The 17187-nt window shown below is 54.3% G+C and overlaps 2 protein-coding genes across 13 annotated transcripts; both read right to left on the bottom strand.

The window, feature by feature from the left end:
* Positions 1–65: 65 nt before the first annotated feature.
* SLC27A5 (solute carrier family 27 member 5) lies at positions 66–8403 on the bottom strand. The gene is made up of 10 exons (XM_041742992.1): positions 7663–8403; positions 6649–6858; positions 6088–6246; positions 3467–3591; positions 2492–2686; positions 2318–2408; positions 1519–1717; positions 1210–1307; positions 899–1029; positions 66–815 (listed from the first exon to the last, which is right to left on the bottom strand). The coding sequence occupies exons 1-10, from the start codon at positions 8339–8341 to the stop codon at positions 639–641; spliced, it is 2064 nt and encodes a 687-aa protein (XP_041598926.1). The 5' UTR covers positions 8342–8403; the 3' UTR covers positions 66–638.
* Positions 8404–9554: 1151 nt separating this feature from the next.
* Positions 9555–15710, bottom strand: ZBTB45 (zinc finger and BTB domain containing 45). 12 transcript variants are annotated; one of them, XM_041743007.1, is made up of 4 exons: positions 15583–15710; positions 14820–14953; positions 12188–14176; positions 9555–10433 (listed from the first exon to the last, which is right to left on the bottom strand). In XM_041743007.1, exons 3-4 carry the CDS (start codon positions 13527–13529, stop codon positions 10177–10179), a joined length of 1599 nt encoding a protein of 532 aa, XP_041598941.1. In that variant the 5' UTR covers positions 13530–14176; positions 14820–14953; positions 15583–15710; the 3' UTR covers positions 9555–10176. The 12 variants fall into 12 exon arrangements, with proteins under 12 accessions (XP_041598941.1, XP_041598938.1, XP_041598945.1 ...); XM_041743004.1 differs by having other exon boundaries at positions 14820–14923; XM_041743011.1 differs by having other exon boundaries at positions 12188–13480; positions 14820–14923.
* Positions 15711–17187: the final 1477 nt, after the last annotated feature.

The raw sequence follows: 17187 nt of genomic DNA, 5'->3' as shown, positions 1-17187 counted from the left end.
AAGAATTTCTTCTGCCCTTCAAGGTCTTTCTAGCTTCAATAAGAATGAAATTGACATGAGACATGTTAACAGGAGAATATCAAATTTAATTTGGTTCAGATGGGGGAATGCATACAACCATAAAATTCTAAAGACAGACAAAATAAGGCATACATATTATACTGAACTGAGAGAGATAGGTCTAGGAATTTTATAGGAAAGAATGCAATTTAAAGGAAGATGAAAGAGTAAATACTCAGTAAACAAATGGTTTTGGGCCATTCAGAAACAAGACAAGAATGTGATCAAAGAGCCCTTGCTAGATTCCTATCAACATAGTTATTTCTGGGAGAGAAAGAGCTTCTGAATTTGCTCGGGTTTTAATGCTTTTAACACAAAATGATCTTTATGCCAAAGTGACCAGTCTTGGGGCTGTCTGCCCTTGGCCCCTGTACACATAGATATCTGTGTACACATCCAAGTTTATTCTCACTCCACTAATGGGCCTAGCATCATCTCACTCTGGAGCTGGGATTATGGCCAGGCTGGGATTCATGATGACCTTTGCCAGGTTTGAGGGGAAGGTGACCCTGCACAATGGGAGTGGTAGTCAGCATTGGGCACTACCACTTGAGATGTCTTGTGGACTGGCCAGATGGTCAGAGTCTCCAGGTTCCATTGCACACAGCCTGGTACATGTCCACTGTCAGGGGCCGGAAGGCCTTGGCTTGGTTGTCCAACACGAACAAGGGGTCAGTAATTACGCCTACATTGAAGCCCTCACGCACCAAGCGGGACTTCACCAGTTTGAATGTGCTTGTGATCGCTAGAGTGTCCTGCAGGGGTAATAAGCATAATCTCGATTGTGGGCCCCTGTCCAAGACCTCTCATCCACCTACTTCTGTCACCCTGAGCTCACCTGGATGCGGATGAAATGGGGTGCAGCGTAGGCAGGGAGCCAAGTGTGGACATGCTGGTACATCCTCTGACCATCAAAAGTCTGGCCGGTGGCCAGCTGCACCGCAGCCATGCCCACCTTGCCCTCACAACCTGGGAAGTACAACAGTCACTCAGCTCATCCACCTCACAGTGCCCATGGCCAACCCTCTCACTTGGCCCAACACTGCTCACTGGCTGTGCCCCAGCAGTTCCCCCCACCTGTAATATCTGGATAACACTACTCTGCCCATAAGGCTGTCAGAAGTTTAAAATGAAGCAAATCCTCCACACCTGGTACTGACACACCGTAGACGTTCACCTCCTGCAGGAAGTCCACCAGTGACAAAACGCTCTCTACCTCCCGCGTGGACACGTTCTCACCTTTCCATCTGTGGGGTTGAATCCACTGCTAGCGAGCACAACCTTGGCTAAGGGGAGGCCCCTCTTGCCCACCAAGCCCCTCCTCCTATGAGATCTGATCGCTGGTTCTGCCCAATTTCGGGATCGAGAAGCCACGCCCCTTGGGCCTGGAAGTCCCACTTCTTCAGCCCTCCTCCCTCAAAGGTCCAGGAAGCCCCGGCCACCCGCCCAGGACCCGACCGGAAGGTGTCCCCAAGGCGGTCGCGAAAGTAAAGGAAGCCTTCTTCGTCCATGGCCAGCACGTCGCCGGTGTTGAAGTAAACGTCGCCCTTGCGCCGCACATCCCGCACCAACTTTCGTTCCGACAGCTCTCGCGCCCCGCGGTAGCCCAGGAAAGGCTGGTGGCGCAAAACCTGGGTCAACAGGAGCCCTGACTCCCCTGGGGTAGGAGTTGGAATTAGGGCATTAACCATGGCCAAGAACTGCACAACCCATCAGCCCCCTGCCAGAGTTTCCAACCGTGGTGGACCAACTCTTCAAACCAAAACTGCCAAAGAAGAGACAGAGAGAGACCTAGAGATAAAGATGGGAAGAGTGAGATACAGAGACTGGGGGACAGGAGACATTGGGGAGCCCACTAGAAATAGAAAAAGGATAACAAGGGATGCACAAAGGACAGAGACAGATGGTGGTGGGAAGAAAGTGATATGGCCAAGATCATGAAAAACGCCAGGAGAGAAGACCCTAGGAGAAGGTACTGGACAAGAGATTGATGCCTGGGAGGATATAACTACCACAAATAGAGACCCAGAGACCTAGAGAACAAGAGATTGAGGCAGGGGATCCAGGCAGAGCTGAGAAGATGAGAGACAGAGGGTCCCAGGCAGTGGTCAGACAAGCTGAGAACAGGGTGCAGGTGAGGGCAGCAGACACCACCACAGGGCACTGACCTCAAGGCTTTGGGCAGCCTGTCCCAGCGAAGGAGCAGATGGTCCCCTGCCCTTCCCACACCCAGGGAAGGTTTCCCCGACCCTTGTACCTGGCCCCACAGGGACGCAGAATCCCCGATTGTCCCTGACAGGCTCCTCCGCCTCCGTGTCAAACTGTACAAGCTCAAAGGGGGACAGCATCTGAGTGGAGGGTGGGAAAGTGTCAGTAGAGACCCTGTGAGCTCAGTCTTAATCAGGGCCACTGCCCCACTCAACCCACTCACTCGAAGGAAGCAGCTCATCTTGCCCAGGGCCCCACAGCGCCCTGGATAGTTGATGAAGCCAATATTGCCTTCCGTGGAGCCGTAGATTTCCAAGATCTTAATGGGGCCAAAGCGCTGCTGGAAGGACTGCCACACATCTGCCCGAAGTCCATTGCCCATTGCCAAGCGGACTGTATGTGTCCGGTCCTCTGGTCGCTGCAGGGACATCCCAAGAACGGTGAAGAGGAGCATGCCCTAGAACCCTTACCTATGAGGGCTTTTAGTCCTTACCTGAGGAATTACCTGGGAGGTGATAGGGAGGGGGGCATCCATACCTAAGTAATCCACTAAAGGTTCTTACTTGAGAGTAGTTATCTGGAGTCTGTTTATGGAAGTTACCTGAGAGCCTTAACTGGAGGGATACCTAGGGGCAACTGAGGCCTTATCTGGGGCTTACCTAGGGGAAATATCTAGGATCTTATATAGGAGTAGTACCTGGAACTGTTACCTGGAGGGGTTACTTGGGGGCCTTTACCTGGAGGTAAACTGGGGAGTGACTTAAAGTTTCAACTTGAGGAGAGACCTGGGGGTCTTACCTGGAGGTAGTTACCTGAAGCATTTTACCTGGAATCCATACCTCATTGCTGTATAAGTTCACATCTAGTGAGTTTACCCTGAGGCATCCTCTGTTCTAGGCATTTTATATATGTTTTATACTCACAAATACTCTCTTTATTATCCTAATTTTCCAAATGGGGACATTGAGACTGATAGAGGTGAAGTCATTTGCCCAAGGTAGCACTGATGATCATCATAGGAGCCATGTTTGGAAACCTTGTGTGGGATAAATTATCTGTGGATGTTGCCTAAGGTGTTTTACCTAAGGGACCCTGGTCAGGTCCTGTACCTGAATCTACCTGAAACCTTCACCTGAAATGACATCTGGGATTTCATACCTGAGGTGATCACCATGAAGCCCTAATCTTAGCACCTCACCTGTGGAGTGTTACACAGGTACCGTAGAACCTCGCCCACATACAGGATCACAGTCACACCATGCTGCCGACAGTTATCCCAGAAGCGAGAAGCAGAGAACTTGGGGGCCAGGACACAGGTTGCTCCTGAAGGGGGAGAGGAAAGGGTTTCAGGTCATACTTCCATGCCACTATGATAAGTTGCTTTGATCAGCTGTGGCCCTCTGACTCACAGGGTTTGGAGTTCATCTGTGTGTCACTGACTCAGCCAGGAGTGCCCACATGAGAAAGGTGTAGGTGGGTATGGGGTTGAATCCTATCTTCAGAATATGTAACAAGCTCACTGCTTTGTATAAAGTGAGTACTGCTAAATAATCATTAATGATTATAAATGTTTTATGAATGTCTAGCTGGGCAGATGGATAGATGAATAGGTGGTGGCATAGATGGATAGGTGGGTGAGGAGGTAGGTTAGTAGATGGATGTGTGAGTTGATGGAAGAATTGTTTTAAAGGATGGACACATGGATTAAGAAATTTTATGGGCCACTACTTATCACTCTGGAAAGTGATCCTTTCTTAGCTGATCACCTTCTCTGCGGCTTTGTGAAAGGCACTCTTCCTACCTCAACCCTAATCCTCGACAAAGCCCTGCAAGCTAAATATTATCATCCCCTCACTCAAAGGGACAATTGCTCATGTGCCTGGTGAGGTAGAAATTCTGTGTCTTCTTTGAGGCTGTATTTTTGTCAGGAGGTAAAATACAGTGCCTTCTCTGTGAAAATAGATGCTGGCCCTTGAAAGTGACAATTTTGTTTGCCACCCCTAATGAAATGCCTGATTCAGGAAAGGTCTTCAAGAGCTGGTACAACCAGTGCGGGGGTGGGGTGGGGTTGGATAATGCCTGGGTGGCTCAGCAATTGAGCGCCTGCCTTCTGCTCAGGGTGTGATCCTGGGGCCCCGGGATCAAGTCCCGCATCAGGCTTCCTCTATGGAGCCTGCTTCTCCCTCTGCCTGTGTCTCTGCCTCACTCTCCCTCTCCCTCTCCCTCTCTCTCTCTCTCTCTGTCTCTCATGAATAAATAAATAAAATATTTAATAAAGAAATAAATAAAACTGGGGGGGAATTGATAGGGAGTTTTCCAATTAAACCTCCCAAATATATATTTGTCTAAACACTACCTTGTACACCAGAAACTAATATAACATGTCAACTATACAAACATACATACGTACATACATACATACAGCTCCCTAATTCATCTTAGCCTCTGTAAGGTACAAGAACAGTTATGAGCTGCCTTCAGTGTGATGTATTAGAAAATCAAAATGCAGGGATGCCTGGGTGGCTCAGTCAGTTAAGCATCTGCCTTTGGCTCTGGTCATGATCACAAGATCCTGGGATTGAGGTCTGAGTTGGGCTCCCTGCTCAGCAGGAAGTATGCTTCTCCCTCTCCTTCCCCCTGCTTGTGCTCTCTCTTTCTCAAATAAAATCTTTATTATTTTTTTTAAGATTTTATTTATTTATTCATGAGAGAGAGAGAGAGAGAGAGGCAGTGACACAGGCAGAGGGAGAAGCAGGCTCCATGCAGGGAGCCCAAAATGGGACTCAATCCCGGGTCTCCAGGATCACGCGCTGGGCTGAAGACAGGCGCTAAACCACTGAGCCACCCAGGGATCTCCCATCAAATAAATAAAATCTTTATAAAAAGAATATTTAAAAATAAAAACAAAAAAAAAATTTAAAGGAAGTACAATACACCCCACCAAGGTTCTTTCCAACAGTACATTGAAATGAATCCAACATCTCTAGAGGAAATTCCACTGTAACAAGAAATGCAGGAGAAAGAGAAGCAGAGACCAAACAAGCAAGTACAGTGAGGGGACTTTAACCTTAATAAAACAATTTGACAATTGGAGAAATTTAAACATGACCTGTAGCATCAGATGGTATTAGAGCTACTATTAATTTTGTCAGGTGTGGTATCACTACTGTGACAGTTCTTAAGTCCTTATGCATTAGAGATACATACTAAATACTTACAAAAAGATACAGTATCTAGGATTTGCTCTAAAATGATTCAGAAATAAAGAAGGGAATACGTATCAAATAAGATTGGCAATGTGTTAACAACTGTCAAGGGTGAATGAGGATATGTGAGACATCATCAAATCATTTTCTCTACTTTTGCTCTACTGTGTATGTTTGAAAGCAAAATGCTGATGGTGGCTGAAGCTAAGTGGTGGGTACCTGAAAATTCATGTAGAAATATTTAGAAATGTGTATATGTTTCAAAATTGTCACAAAAACTCAAAAAGAAAATACTGGAGCCTTCCCAGTCTGAATTGCTAGTCAGGTGTCCAGGAAAATAGCCCAGTGGGATGCTTGGTGAACACCTAACCCTCAATGACTATCCCAGCACTCATATCAGCTTGTCACCTTCTGACAACAGCAAAGCCCTTAGGGACTCTAAGTAACCAAGTCTCTGCCCAAGTAGCCCTGGGGCCTGCTGCTGTGTGTCCCTTGTCAAAGGTAACAACCTTGGCATTGGATTACTTGTGGGGCCTGGTGACCCTGAAAGCCCCACCCTGAGGTTGAGTCTGGAGGTCCCATGAATTGGAGGGGTCTTCAGAAAAGGGCTTACCGAGCTCCAGGCAGCTGAGGACCCCAAGGATAAGCCCCGTCACATGGTACAGAGGCAAGACTGTGTAGACCACGTCATCAGCTGTGCCCCCACACAGGGACAGCATCTTGCACATCTGCAGCAGTCGCTCATGTGTGACAATGGCCGGCTTTGGGAGCCCTGGGAAATGGAGTGGGAAGGGTGGGTGGTGAAAGGACAGCACAAGAGGGGCCAGCACATAGGAGTGGGTCTCCGTGGTCAGGTCTGCAGTGAAGGGCTTGGGGCTCTTAATAGGTGATCAAGTCCGGGCATTAGTGGGTGGGCTCAGGGAAGAACAATTGGATTTGGAGTGCAGAGGGTAAATTCCAAAGCTCAGTTGGGAGTTTCAGTGGCTGTTTACTGGGCAGAGGCAGGAATTTGGCACTGACCAGTAAAAACACATTAGGGGTCAGAGTTCAGGCAAGGTGTTGCAATCATAGGGCAGGATGGGTTTCAGAGGTCAAGTTTGCGGCACATGTCAAGCTTGGGGTCAGGGCAGCATTAGGGTTCAGAGGTCAGGGCTAGGGCTGCAGGCACCCTCACCAGTAGTCCCTGAGGTGTAGATAAACAGGGCAGGGCTTTGTGGTGTGATCCCGGCACGTAGGTCAGTGGGCACAGGGTCAGTGGGTGCAACATCAAGAGCTGCCCCCAGAGCCCCCACTCCTGGTGTTGGGGAGGACTGGCTGAGGTAGAAGCATCGGATGTTCTCTGCCTGCAGCTTGGGAAGGACCTCTTCCAGGTTCTCCTGGAGGTCTGCAGGGATAGGTCAGAAGAGAAATTGGGAAAAGGCCCACATTTGAGGTCAGGAGGGGAGCCCCGAGACCCAAAGATAGGGGAGAAGAACCTATTGCAAGCAACACAGGAAGTAGCTGGCAGAGAAAAATTTACACATTCCTGTGTAAAGAGCCCTATAATTAGTATTTGTTGGCAAAAAGGATTGAAAGAGGGGTTCCGGGGATCCCCGGGTGGCTCGGCGGTTTGGCGCCTGCCTTCAACCCAGGGTATGATCCTGGAGTCCCAGGATCGAGTCCCACGTCGGGCTCCTTGCATGGAGCCTGCTTCTCCCTCTGCCTGTGTCCCTGCCTCTCTCTCTGTCTCTCATGAATAAACGAATAAAATCTTTTAAAAAGAAAAAGAAAAGAAACAGGGATGCCTGGGTGGCTTAGTTGGTTAAGCAGCCAACTCTTGGATTCAGTTCAGGTCATGGTCTCAGAGTGCTGAGACTGAGCCCAGTGAGCACTGGATGGGGCTCCAAGCTCATTAGGGAGACTGCTCAAAGATTCTCTTTCCCTCTGCTTCTGCTCCCCCCACCCCACTCACTGTCTAAAACAAATCTTAAAAGGAGGGGGATTGAAACAAACAAGATAAAGAAAAATCTCTGATGCCCTCAAAATTACTTTCCAGCAATTAAGTTTTGATTCTAATTGCCTGTAAGGGTAGGTGGGAAGCAAGGAGTTCCTTGCCTAGCCCCTACTAGGACACTGTGAACTGCAGTCCTCCATGTCTGTCCCTTGCTCCCTCACTCCTCTGTCTTCTAATAGCCTCTGGGGTCCTCACCTGGGTCCACCACCAGCAGCCGAGCCCCAGAGCTCAGCACAGAGTGCACCAGAGGCTCCCCCCGAGCATGTGGATTAATCCAGGCCACCGGGCAGCCCAGCTTGGCCAGCCCCAGCCACAAACCCAAGGCTGGAATGGTCTGGGAATCCAGCACCAAGAGGGCAGCTGACTCCCCGCCAAGCAAGTCCGTGAGGCCTCCCAGCTCAGCCTTCAGGGCCCACACAGCCTGGCATGCCCTGTTGTCCAGCTCCCTGAAAGTGAAGGAGCGGCTCCCTGGCCCCTTCCACACCAAGGGTGCATGGCCCGGCTGTGCTCGTGCTCGCCGTTCAAAGGAATCCACAAAAGTGTCGGGCGGTTGGTGGCTCATGCGTGCTCTGATGTGCAGGCCAAGGTGGAGGATCCTGATGATATAGGCCACATCTGCAGGCAGCCAGCGCAGCCCTGGAGGTGACCGTGCAGGCAGCAAAGTCAGCGTGAGGGCCGCGGCTGCCAGACTCAGCCAGTGGGGCATCCAGGGACAGAGCCAGGGCCGCGCCAGTACGGCCAGGCCGAGCAGCACACAGAAGATAGAATCTCCCAGGAGCCAGCGCAGTGCCAGGGCCACAGCAGCAGGCCATGCAGGCTGCTGCAGGCCATGCAGCAGCAACAGTACAAAGGCTAGTCGCAGCCAGATGCCCATCGCACCAGCACCCTCCTCAGAGAAGTGTCTACAGAGTGCTAATAACTTCTGCCAGGGACTGCCTGGCCTAGATATTTGACCCCTTAGTCCCGCCCCCCACCCTTCATCCATGGTAGCCTTGGAGCTGTTGACAGCAATGCTTCTGCCCTCAGGACTCCACCCCCAGCACTTTTTAACTCAACCTGTTTGCTTCGCTGTGCCTACCTCTAGCCAAGTACATGGCTGGCACTCAGTAAATACTTTAGGGAACAAATGCAGTGCCTAAATTCAAGCTCAGTTCTAATATCCCCACCCCCACCCACGTGCTGGGTTTTGAGTCTGCCCCTCCCCCTGGCATCCATGGAGACTACCCTTGGGATTCAGGAGGCTAACCTCCCCAACCCCCAACTTGGGCAGAGCAGTCTATGCATGGTTGACCTGAAAGCCTTACCCCCTCACCTCTGGGAGACAGTCACAGATGGGGAGATCAGAGAGGTGCTGCCATTGACCTAGGAGCCCACAGGTCTTCAGCTCAAACTCCGCTCCACCTGCTCCAAATCCTTAAGATAGGGCACCCAAGGTTAGACAACACCAATGCTCTGGAAGCAGAACAGTGGCTGCTTTCTGGGCTGGCAGCTGAACTGATGTGGGGTCTTGTGACGCTGGTTCGCTACCAGGAATCAGTATCTTCAGCTGCCTGCTTAGCAGCCCAAGGGTCCTGGCTGCTGCTCCTTCTTTGCCCCCTCTCCCTTGTACTTCAGAACTTCTGGCCAGGGTAGTTATCCTGGGGTTCAGATCCCCACATGGCAAACTGGCCTCAAAACTCCCTTGGGCTCCCCCCAAAAGTAAGGTACTCAATCACGATGCCCATCAGAATAGGGGAGTGGAAGCCTAAAGCCCAAAGGGCCTTGAGATTCTGTCAGAAAGATCTGGGGAAAGGGGCTCCAAAATCAGCATCTTTCCCACAAATGGCTTCCCTCTTCCAGACACACCTCAAAGCTGGCCTGTACTTCTCCCCACAGAACCTAGGGCTCTAGAAGAGTCAAGTGCCAGTCATATGTGCATCCCACTCCCTCCCAGAGAATAGAGGTATGAGATGGCCAAGCAGACCATCCTGTCTCTGCCTGGGGAGCCTGGGAGATTAGGTTAGCTGCCTAGGGATGGAAACATTGAGCCCCTACACCCACAGCCAGTCTATGATGGTGAAAAACGCTTGGGTCTGGGAGCTCACAGCTTCTGGGTTTGGAACCCATGGCCCACAGTACTTTATTAGAGAGTGGGAGTCCCAAGGCCCTGTCCCAGTCCATGATGGGCCCACCTGAGCCCCCTAGATGCCAGATTGAGGGAGGCGTAATTCAGGGTGGGGAGCCAGGGATCATGCCCAGCTTGGCATGGAGCAGAGGAGCAGCTACAGAATCCACCCACTCACACAATGAGTCAGTGCCACAAATCTTGGGCCTGGCCCAAGGGTCTGAGCAGTCAGTCTGAGTTTAGGTTGGTGATGATCCAGTTCTCAGGGGTGGTCGGGTCCCTGACCAACCCTAGCCCCAGGCTGCCACCATCAGGAGGGTCTAACCATGAGGAAGGAGAGGAGTTTGAAGGGATGGACCCCTGGTCAGGTCTGGAGAAAAGAGTGGAAGCAGAGGGAAGGCCTGCGCTTCGAGGAAAGCATGGCTTGGTGATGGAAATGTGGTCAAGGCGTCTAGGCAGGTATGAGCCGGCTCGGCACGGATGTTACCGGTCTGGCAGTGGTTGTGGGCTAGTTCCATGGGAGGTCCCCTAACACAGAAGAGGGTGGCCTACAGCGCGGGGGCGTGGTCAATTCTGCGGTGGGTGTAGCCAGGCCCAGACCTGGATCAAGGCGCAGGGTGCGCGGCCAGGTGGCGCTCGAGCAGCGCACGGTGTGAGAAGACTTTGCCGCAGGCGGGACAGGGCGCACGCTCAGGCCGGTGCGTGCGCATGTGCACGTTGAGAGAGCTCTTCTGCGTGAAGCGCTTGGCGCAGACAGCGCACTGGAAGGCACGCACGCCTGTGTGCGTGACCATATGCTTCAACAGGTAGTCGCGCAGCGAGAAAGATCGCCAGCACACGGCGCATTGGTGGGGCTTCTCCCCTGTGGGCGACAGGGCATGCCGCGCACGTACGTCAGCTGGGAAGGGGCCTGAGGAGCCTTTGCTGGGCAATGACTCCCCTCTCCTTCTTGACTGCCCATCAACCCAGAATCCCCCTGTCTGTTAGGGACAGTCCCTCCCCTCCCGAACCACCCCTTACTCCGGGACCTTCCTGCCCAACAGGGACCGCCCCTAACATGACCCAGTATGTCACCTCGCTCAGCGGGGAGCCCTTTTCCCAGATCCTTACTGTCATACCAGGATACTGTGGTTAGGGGCCTCAAACTCTAACAGGTACTCTCCCAACTGGAAATCCTGCTGGCCTGGGACATCAGTGCCCATTAGGACTGACCACTGAGTTCTCCCCCCACCTCATCGGACTTTCCTTCCCCCCACTCCTGCTATGCCCCTGGAACGTTCTGAATTCTCTCTGATCACTGGCCACCATTCTGGGGACAGTCTGGCAAGGCCCAGCACACTTTTATGGGAAGAGACAGATACATACTTGCCCTCTTCCTACTGGAAGCCCCTGTTGCCCAGAACCTTGGTCTGCTGGCAGCTATAATGCACCTGGAGTGACAGCACAAGCTGCACTGACCCCTGGAGTAACCAGGTATTAACAAAAAACCTATCTCAGTGGCAGAGGACTGCAGGGCAGTGCCTGGGCAAGGCCTGGCACCAGGCTAAGGCTACACAAAGTTGGCAAATCTTGGCTGGTACTACCTTGAGGCCCCTGGCAGCTCTCCACAGGCTGAACACCTATGCCTGTATCCTCTCTCCTTCATCCTCAAGACAGCCAGGTGGGGATTTTAAACTAAATCACATCACTCTCCACCTCAGAACATTGATGCCTTCCCCACCATTCACAGTGAAATCCCAAATTTCCGACCCTGCAGAACTCCCCACTCCACTCCCACAGAACTTCCAGCCAAATCTTTGCTTTTCCTAACAGCATCCAGTTCATCCCTGAAAGCAGTCTTTGACATCCCATACCCCTGTCCTCCACTTGAGCCCCTAGGGAGCACCCTACACATCCTGCAACTCCCCCAGGACCTGCCAGCCACCATCTCAGCACCTAGCTTCACAATCTCCACTGGACCACCCTAGCATACTCTGTACCTCTTCCTCAGCCACTGCAGAGCTGCCTCTCAGACACATTGAGGTTTTAGGCCACCTTTCCGTGGTCTTCAAGGAGCTCCCCTTCCTCCTTCTGCAGCTTCAGGGTTCCCACAATGCAGCCCCATCTCCCTTCTCTACCCTGGATCAGGCTACCTCTCTGCTGACTCTGCACACTCTCCCTAGGCTAGTGAACTCACCCTCCCTCACATCTAGTCCCAGTCACTGGACCCACTGATAGCCAGGAGACCAGGAAGCTCCCTGAAGCACTGTTCCCCAACCTGGCTATGTACCCCTGCCAAGACTCCATCCTTCCTGACCAGCCCAAGCTCCATCCTGGTGACTAAAGGCTCCACTGCCAGCTTTCCAAAAGTTCTGGGCAAGTTCCTGCTCCTTAACCCTGCCTTAGAATTCCCCCAGCATCAATAAATGGAGGTAGGGGATGGGTAAGAGTGCCTGCTTCTCTATGTGAAAGGGACTCCCCTCTGCCCACATCTAGAGCTCAACTTCAAGCTCCCCTAGGGTCAGGGAAAAGCATCAGAACCTCATGAGTGTATCCACCCCACTTGCCCAGTACCCAGTTCTCCCTCAGGCTTGAATCTCCAAAGACCAAGGGGCTCAGAGACTCATCCCAGCTCACCAGAGTGGATGAACATGTGCTTGGTGTAGTTTTTCCGCGAGCTGAACGTCTTGCGGCAGTGACTGCACTCATAGGCAGGTGGCTCGGCCGTACCTGGGGGTCGGGCAGGGGTGGCCGAGGGGGCCGCAGCGGGAGCAGCAGGCGGGGCTGGAGCCTCCCCGGGAGGTGCGCTGGGGGCCGCATCAGGCTGGAGTGCGGGGTAGAAGGCGGAGGGGAGGGCAGGAGCAGGCCCCGAGGGCGCGGGAGGAGGTTGCGCAGGCGGCCCAGGAGCGCCCAGATGAAATGGGAAAAGCGAGACTGGGGGCCCAGGGGTCTTCACGCCCGGGGCACGGGATCCAGACAGGACACAGTCAGGCGGAGCCGGGTTCTCGGTGGCACAGGCTTCAGCGGCAGTGCCATCCTCATCTTGCCAAGCGGGGACGTAGCTTTCCGGGAATACGTCTTCCGCCGCCGAAGCCCCCCTAAGGAAATCCCTCCCAGGGCCGCCGCCGCCGTAGTCAGAGAGGCCGGCAGGTGCAGGCGGCTCCTCGCACGCGCTGGCAGGGGCAGCGGTGAGGAAGCCGGCGGCGGCGCAGTCGGGGAAGGCAGGGGGTGCCTGGCCCTCTCCCGGGCCGCCGCCTTCGCCGTCCTCGCCGTCGGTTTCATCATCGGTCTCCTCGTCGCCATCACCGCCATCATCTGGGGCTGCCGGTAGGGAGGGGTCGACATCTGACCCCTCTGTCTTGGTGGGCGCAGTGGGCGCCGGCAGCTGCAGGCGTGCCGGCTGGCGCTGCTTGCGGCTATGCGCGGCACCGGTGTGGCCCGGAGGGCGCGCGGCAAGCAGGTGGCGCAGGCGATGTCGTAGCTGCGCAGGTGCAAGAGGTGGGGGCACGGGCGTGGGCAGGGGTGCAGGAGCCCCCGGGACCGGGGCACGGGCGCGGGCAATGATCTGTGTGCACTCGTCTATGACTGTCTGGATGCGCAGCACCGACGCGGCCGTGAGCACCTGCAGTGCTTCGCCCTGTGCCACCACAAGTGAGCCGCTGTAGAGGAACTCGACAAGCTGGCGCACTGTCTGCGCCGGCACCACCGGTGGCACGCGGATCTCGGAGTGGCCGAGAAGCAGCTTGTCCTGGAAGAAAGGCGAGCCAGCAGCCAACACACAGCGGTGTGCACGCAGTGAAGCCTCGCGGATCCTCACAGTCACGTCGCAGAAGTGACCGCCCAACCGCTGCCCGTTGAGGGTCTCGAGCAGCGAGCGGGAGAAATTCTGCAGGTGTATGTGGTGCACCGCCTCTGCTGCCGCCATCTGCACTGGATGAGGAGATGTGGGCGGGGAGGTCAGCCGGGGACCCGGCCCCATTGTCCCTTGAGCCCTTATCACAGGATAAGGCCCATGGGCACATCACAACCCCAGGCTTTGGGAACCTCAGCCATCCCCAAAAGGCCCCTTGCAGTTCTGTTCCCATACGCAGGACTCCCCTCAACCCCCACTCCCAATCTCCAGGACCTCTGCAGCTCCACCTCCTAAGCCCCCAGCACACCTGTTACAAGGTTGGGAATATCAAAGATCTGCCTCCTTCTCAAGTCTTGCTTACTCCTCAAGGCAGGGTCCAGGGCTCAGCTTCCCCTATATTGCCCCCCCTTTCCCCTAACTCCAAATCCATAAACCTCCCCCAAGTCCCCCTCCCAGGGGCAACTCTGTGAAGACTGCAGGGGCCCCCATACCCCATGGGCTGCACACTTTACCCACTCCCCACCCCAGCTAGCTGTGACTCCTCCCCATCTGGCTTCTTTTTGATTTCCCTTTGTCACATCCCCCAAACTTGCAGCATCCGAGGCCCAGTGGAGACCCAGGTCTGTTGGCTCAGAATTGGGTTATGTTAACTAGTGTATACAGAGGTCTTCGAGGGGCTGAGGTGGCACGAAATGACTCCTGGACTAAGCAATTCAGGGTGTGCATAGTCACGAAGGGTTGAGAATAGGTTGGGCATTAGCCTCGCAAGTGTCCTATAAGAGAAAAATACATGGTTTCTGGCCAACCCCAGCACAGCAGATAGGGAAGAACCTCCAGCAGCCTGGTGTTTTTGGAATCTTGATATGGCCTGTAGGACACAAGGTATGGGTGTGGCATAGAGAGGGGGCTTGTGGGGACTGTTCACGGTGTATGATTGGGAGGGCAAAGATGGAGCAGCAGCAGTCTCCAGATCAGGATGATTCTTGTGAAAACTTTGGCCTCCTAATTCCAGCATTGATCACCCTCAGCGGAAAGGGGAGGGGATCCCCCCGCACCCCACTCCGGGACTCCAGGAATCTAAGAAGCTCTGCTACTTCCTCCCCCAAGCAGGCACCATGCTCATGAGGACTCAGTCTTTCCTCTATCAAAGTTGGGATACCTGGCTCATCCAGCACCGAGCCCCACACACCTCCAATCTAGGGGAGGGCAGTCAGGACACAGGACACACCCTGACACTCACCCACTCCTCCACCAACCAGGCAGGGTCACACAGCCCTAGAGTGTAGCCTCTCTCTCTTTTTTTTTTTTTTTGATTGTAGCCTCTCTTAACCTTCGGGGTCTAATGGTGTCTCACTACCCCCTCCCCGTTTTCTCATGCCGGAAGCACCTCCCTTTCTCGCATGCTCCATATCTCACCCTCAGATCACTCGGCACACCTCCACTGCCCCGGTACCGCTGGGAGCGCTGGGCGAGGCTGACGGAGTCATCTCCTTGTGTTCCCCCGCCTCCCAGTCTATTCCCTGCGACAGCCAGAGGGAGCCTGTTGAGACCTGACAGATAGGGACCCTCCAGCGCTCAGAGCCCTCCATGGCGATGAATTAATTCTTGGCAATCCCTCAAACAAGCCAAGTCTTTGCACGTGCCGTTATCTATGCCACAGCCCTTTCCCCGTCTTCATTCACCCACCATCTAAAGAACTTCAAATCCGTGCCTGGGCGACTGGGGCGGAAACCCGCGCATTAACCCGGACGGCTTTAAAGCCTGACTTTTCCGACCCACCTCCGCCCTGCTCCCGGTCTCTGGTTCAGTCCAGAAGCTGCACGGCCTTCTTGGCGCTTCAGAACAAAGGCCCACCCTCCCGGGTATGGCGCCGCTTCGCGCTGCCACGCCTTTGCCCACGCCATACACTTTGATCCAAGCACCCTTCTCACACTCTGCTCACTTGCTCGCGCCCTCCCCTGAACCGCGAGCCCCTTCTCTGATGCGCTCCGCCTGCATCCGCTGCAGACCCGGACAGCCTGTATTTCCCGCCTCCGCGCGCTTGCCAGAGCCATGCCCCCATCCTGCAGCGCCCCCTCACGTCCACAGCGTGCGCTCCAGGCCCAGCACCGGTACCCCTCCCCTGGCACGCCCCGCCGCCGGTGGGCCCCGCAGCAAGGGGATGCCCGCAAGACCCCACCTCCGGCTCCTCCTCAGGCACCAGGCCGGGACGTGGTCTTCTCCCGCTCGCCACCGACAAGGCCGCACTTTCAGGCTGCGACGCTGGCGGAACCCAAGTCCGTAGGCGCTGTGGAGTTGGGGAGCGCTAGGTCAGAGCACGTTTCCGGTGTTTCTATGGCGATCAGCCGCCGCTGCCAGGCTGCACTTCCGGTTCTAGCAGACTCGGAACTAAAGTCGCAGAGGCTCTGGCGCGGGGGCAGCGAGGAATGTCTGTGCCAGAGGACGCTTTCAGTGTCGCCATAGGGACGGGGTAGAGAAGGGACCAGCGCTGTCCATCCGCGGGGCACGCCCCCGTGCGCTCCCCGCTGTGCTGGAGCTGGAGCGCTGCGACCCAGGCTGGAAATGCGGTCTGAAGCCCCAGATTGGTCTTGGCTGGCTCAGACTGCACTGCGACCCCAGGTGGCAGCCTTCAGCCCTTAACATGATTGAAAGCAGCAGTAGGGCTCGCCCTCTGGTCCACCGGACTCCAGCCCTGCGTGGAGAGCAGAGACATTTCTGCAGCCTACCTCCACTTCCGCCGGTGGCTACGAGTGTAATGAGGGAGCAGACACCACCCCAGGCTCTGGCTACCACCTTCCGCCCCTTCTGTCTCTAAGCCTGGGTCCAGGTAGAAGGTGGAGGTGGCCTGTCTGTATGCCCCCTACCTCCTCACACACACAGCAGGCCCACCTGCCCCAGGGCAGGAGGTGAACAAATAAATGAGTGGATATTGAACTAAGTGCCTTCTGCATGCAGCACTCTGAGAGACACCTCAGAATAAAAGAAGGGCAGGGGTGAGATGCGTGGTGCGTCTGCCAGGATGGTGATGACCAGCCAGACTCCAAAGACCAGAAGTCACTTTAGGGGACAGAATATGTAGGAAGAGCTGTGCGGGCAGAGGAAACAGCCGTGGTCTTCAAGGACCTTGATGGGGATGGCTATCCAGGACACCGTGAACCAGGTTTGATGGTGAGGCTGGAATGGTGGGCTGGCCTAGCTTTAAGCTTTGTTCATGAGGGCCAGAGGGCAGGCAGGACGACAAAAAAGTCAGAAGATTCCTGAGACCTCAGAGGACCCAATGCCTTGTTCAGTATGTGTGGAATACAGCATGAGGGGAGGAGGGGTGCTGATTTAGCTTCACCTATGAGGACAAGATTAGAGTACCTGCCTCCCATCTTGGGCAGCTGTATTGTAGATGTGTTAAAGGTCAAGAGAGGAACCACTGTCCGTACTGGCAGCCTATCCTGTGGCCCATGCCCTGAGGAACCTTATTAAAACTTAAATCTAATGGCCTTAGTGTCTTTCTTCAGAATCTGGGCCCCTCCGGATGGCCTGCCCAGCCTCAGTAGCCCCTCTCCAATCCTATCACTGCTCATTCTTCCTTGGTTCTACCTACCTCAAGGCTGGCTCGTGCCATTCCCTCTTTTGTAGCACTCTCTCACATAGCTCAGCTGCCACTACCTCCTCCAGGGACTCTCCTGAATGAAGGCCTCCCTGTCTTCTATCACAGGGCCTGTAAGGGTAGGAGTCATCTGTGTCCCTCACCTTGACAGGCAGCTGCTGCTACTACTACTGAATCAGGAAA

Source organism: Vulpes lagopus, chromosome 2 (genome assembly GCF_018345385.1).
Source record: "Vulpes lagopus strain Blue_001 chromosome 2, ASM1834538v1, whole genome shotgun sequence".
NCBI classification, from domain to species: Eukaryota; Metazoa; Chordata; class Mammalia; order Carnivora; family Canidae; genus Vulpes; species Vulpes lagopus.
The sequence above is the reverse complement of the archived record's forward strand: the minus strand, read 5'-3'. Positions and strand labels throughout refer to the sequence as shown.

Bases quoted from the DNA above. Each gene is read 5' to 3' on its own strand.
- SLC27A5 (XM_041742992.1), bottom strand. From the start codon at position 8,341: ATGGGCATCTGGCTGCGACTAGCCTTTGTACTGTTGCTGCTGCATGGC. The intron at 3,592-6,087 runs GTAAGCCCTTTT...CTCCCCCTTCAG, and splicing joins CCTCAGCTGCCTGGAGCTCG to GAGCAACCTGTGTCCTGGCC. The intron at 816-898 runs GTGAGCTCAGGG...TTACCCCTGCAG, and splicing joins CCCATTTCATCCGCATCCAG to GACACTCTAGCGATCACAAG.
- ZBTB45 (XM_041743002.1), bottom strand. From the start codon at position 15,457: ATGGCTCTGGCAAGCGCGCGGAGGCGGGAAATACAGGCTGTCCGGGTC. The intron at 14,924-15,345 runs GTGAGCAGAGTG...TGGCTGTCGCAG, and splicing joins TCAGGGGAGGGCGCGAGCAA to GGAATAGACTGGGAGGCGGG. The intron at 13,476-14,819 runs GTGAGATATGGA...CATCCAGTGCAG, and splicing joins GTGTGCCGAGTGATCTGAGG to ATGGCGGCAGCAGAGGCGGT.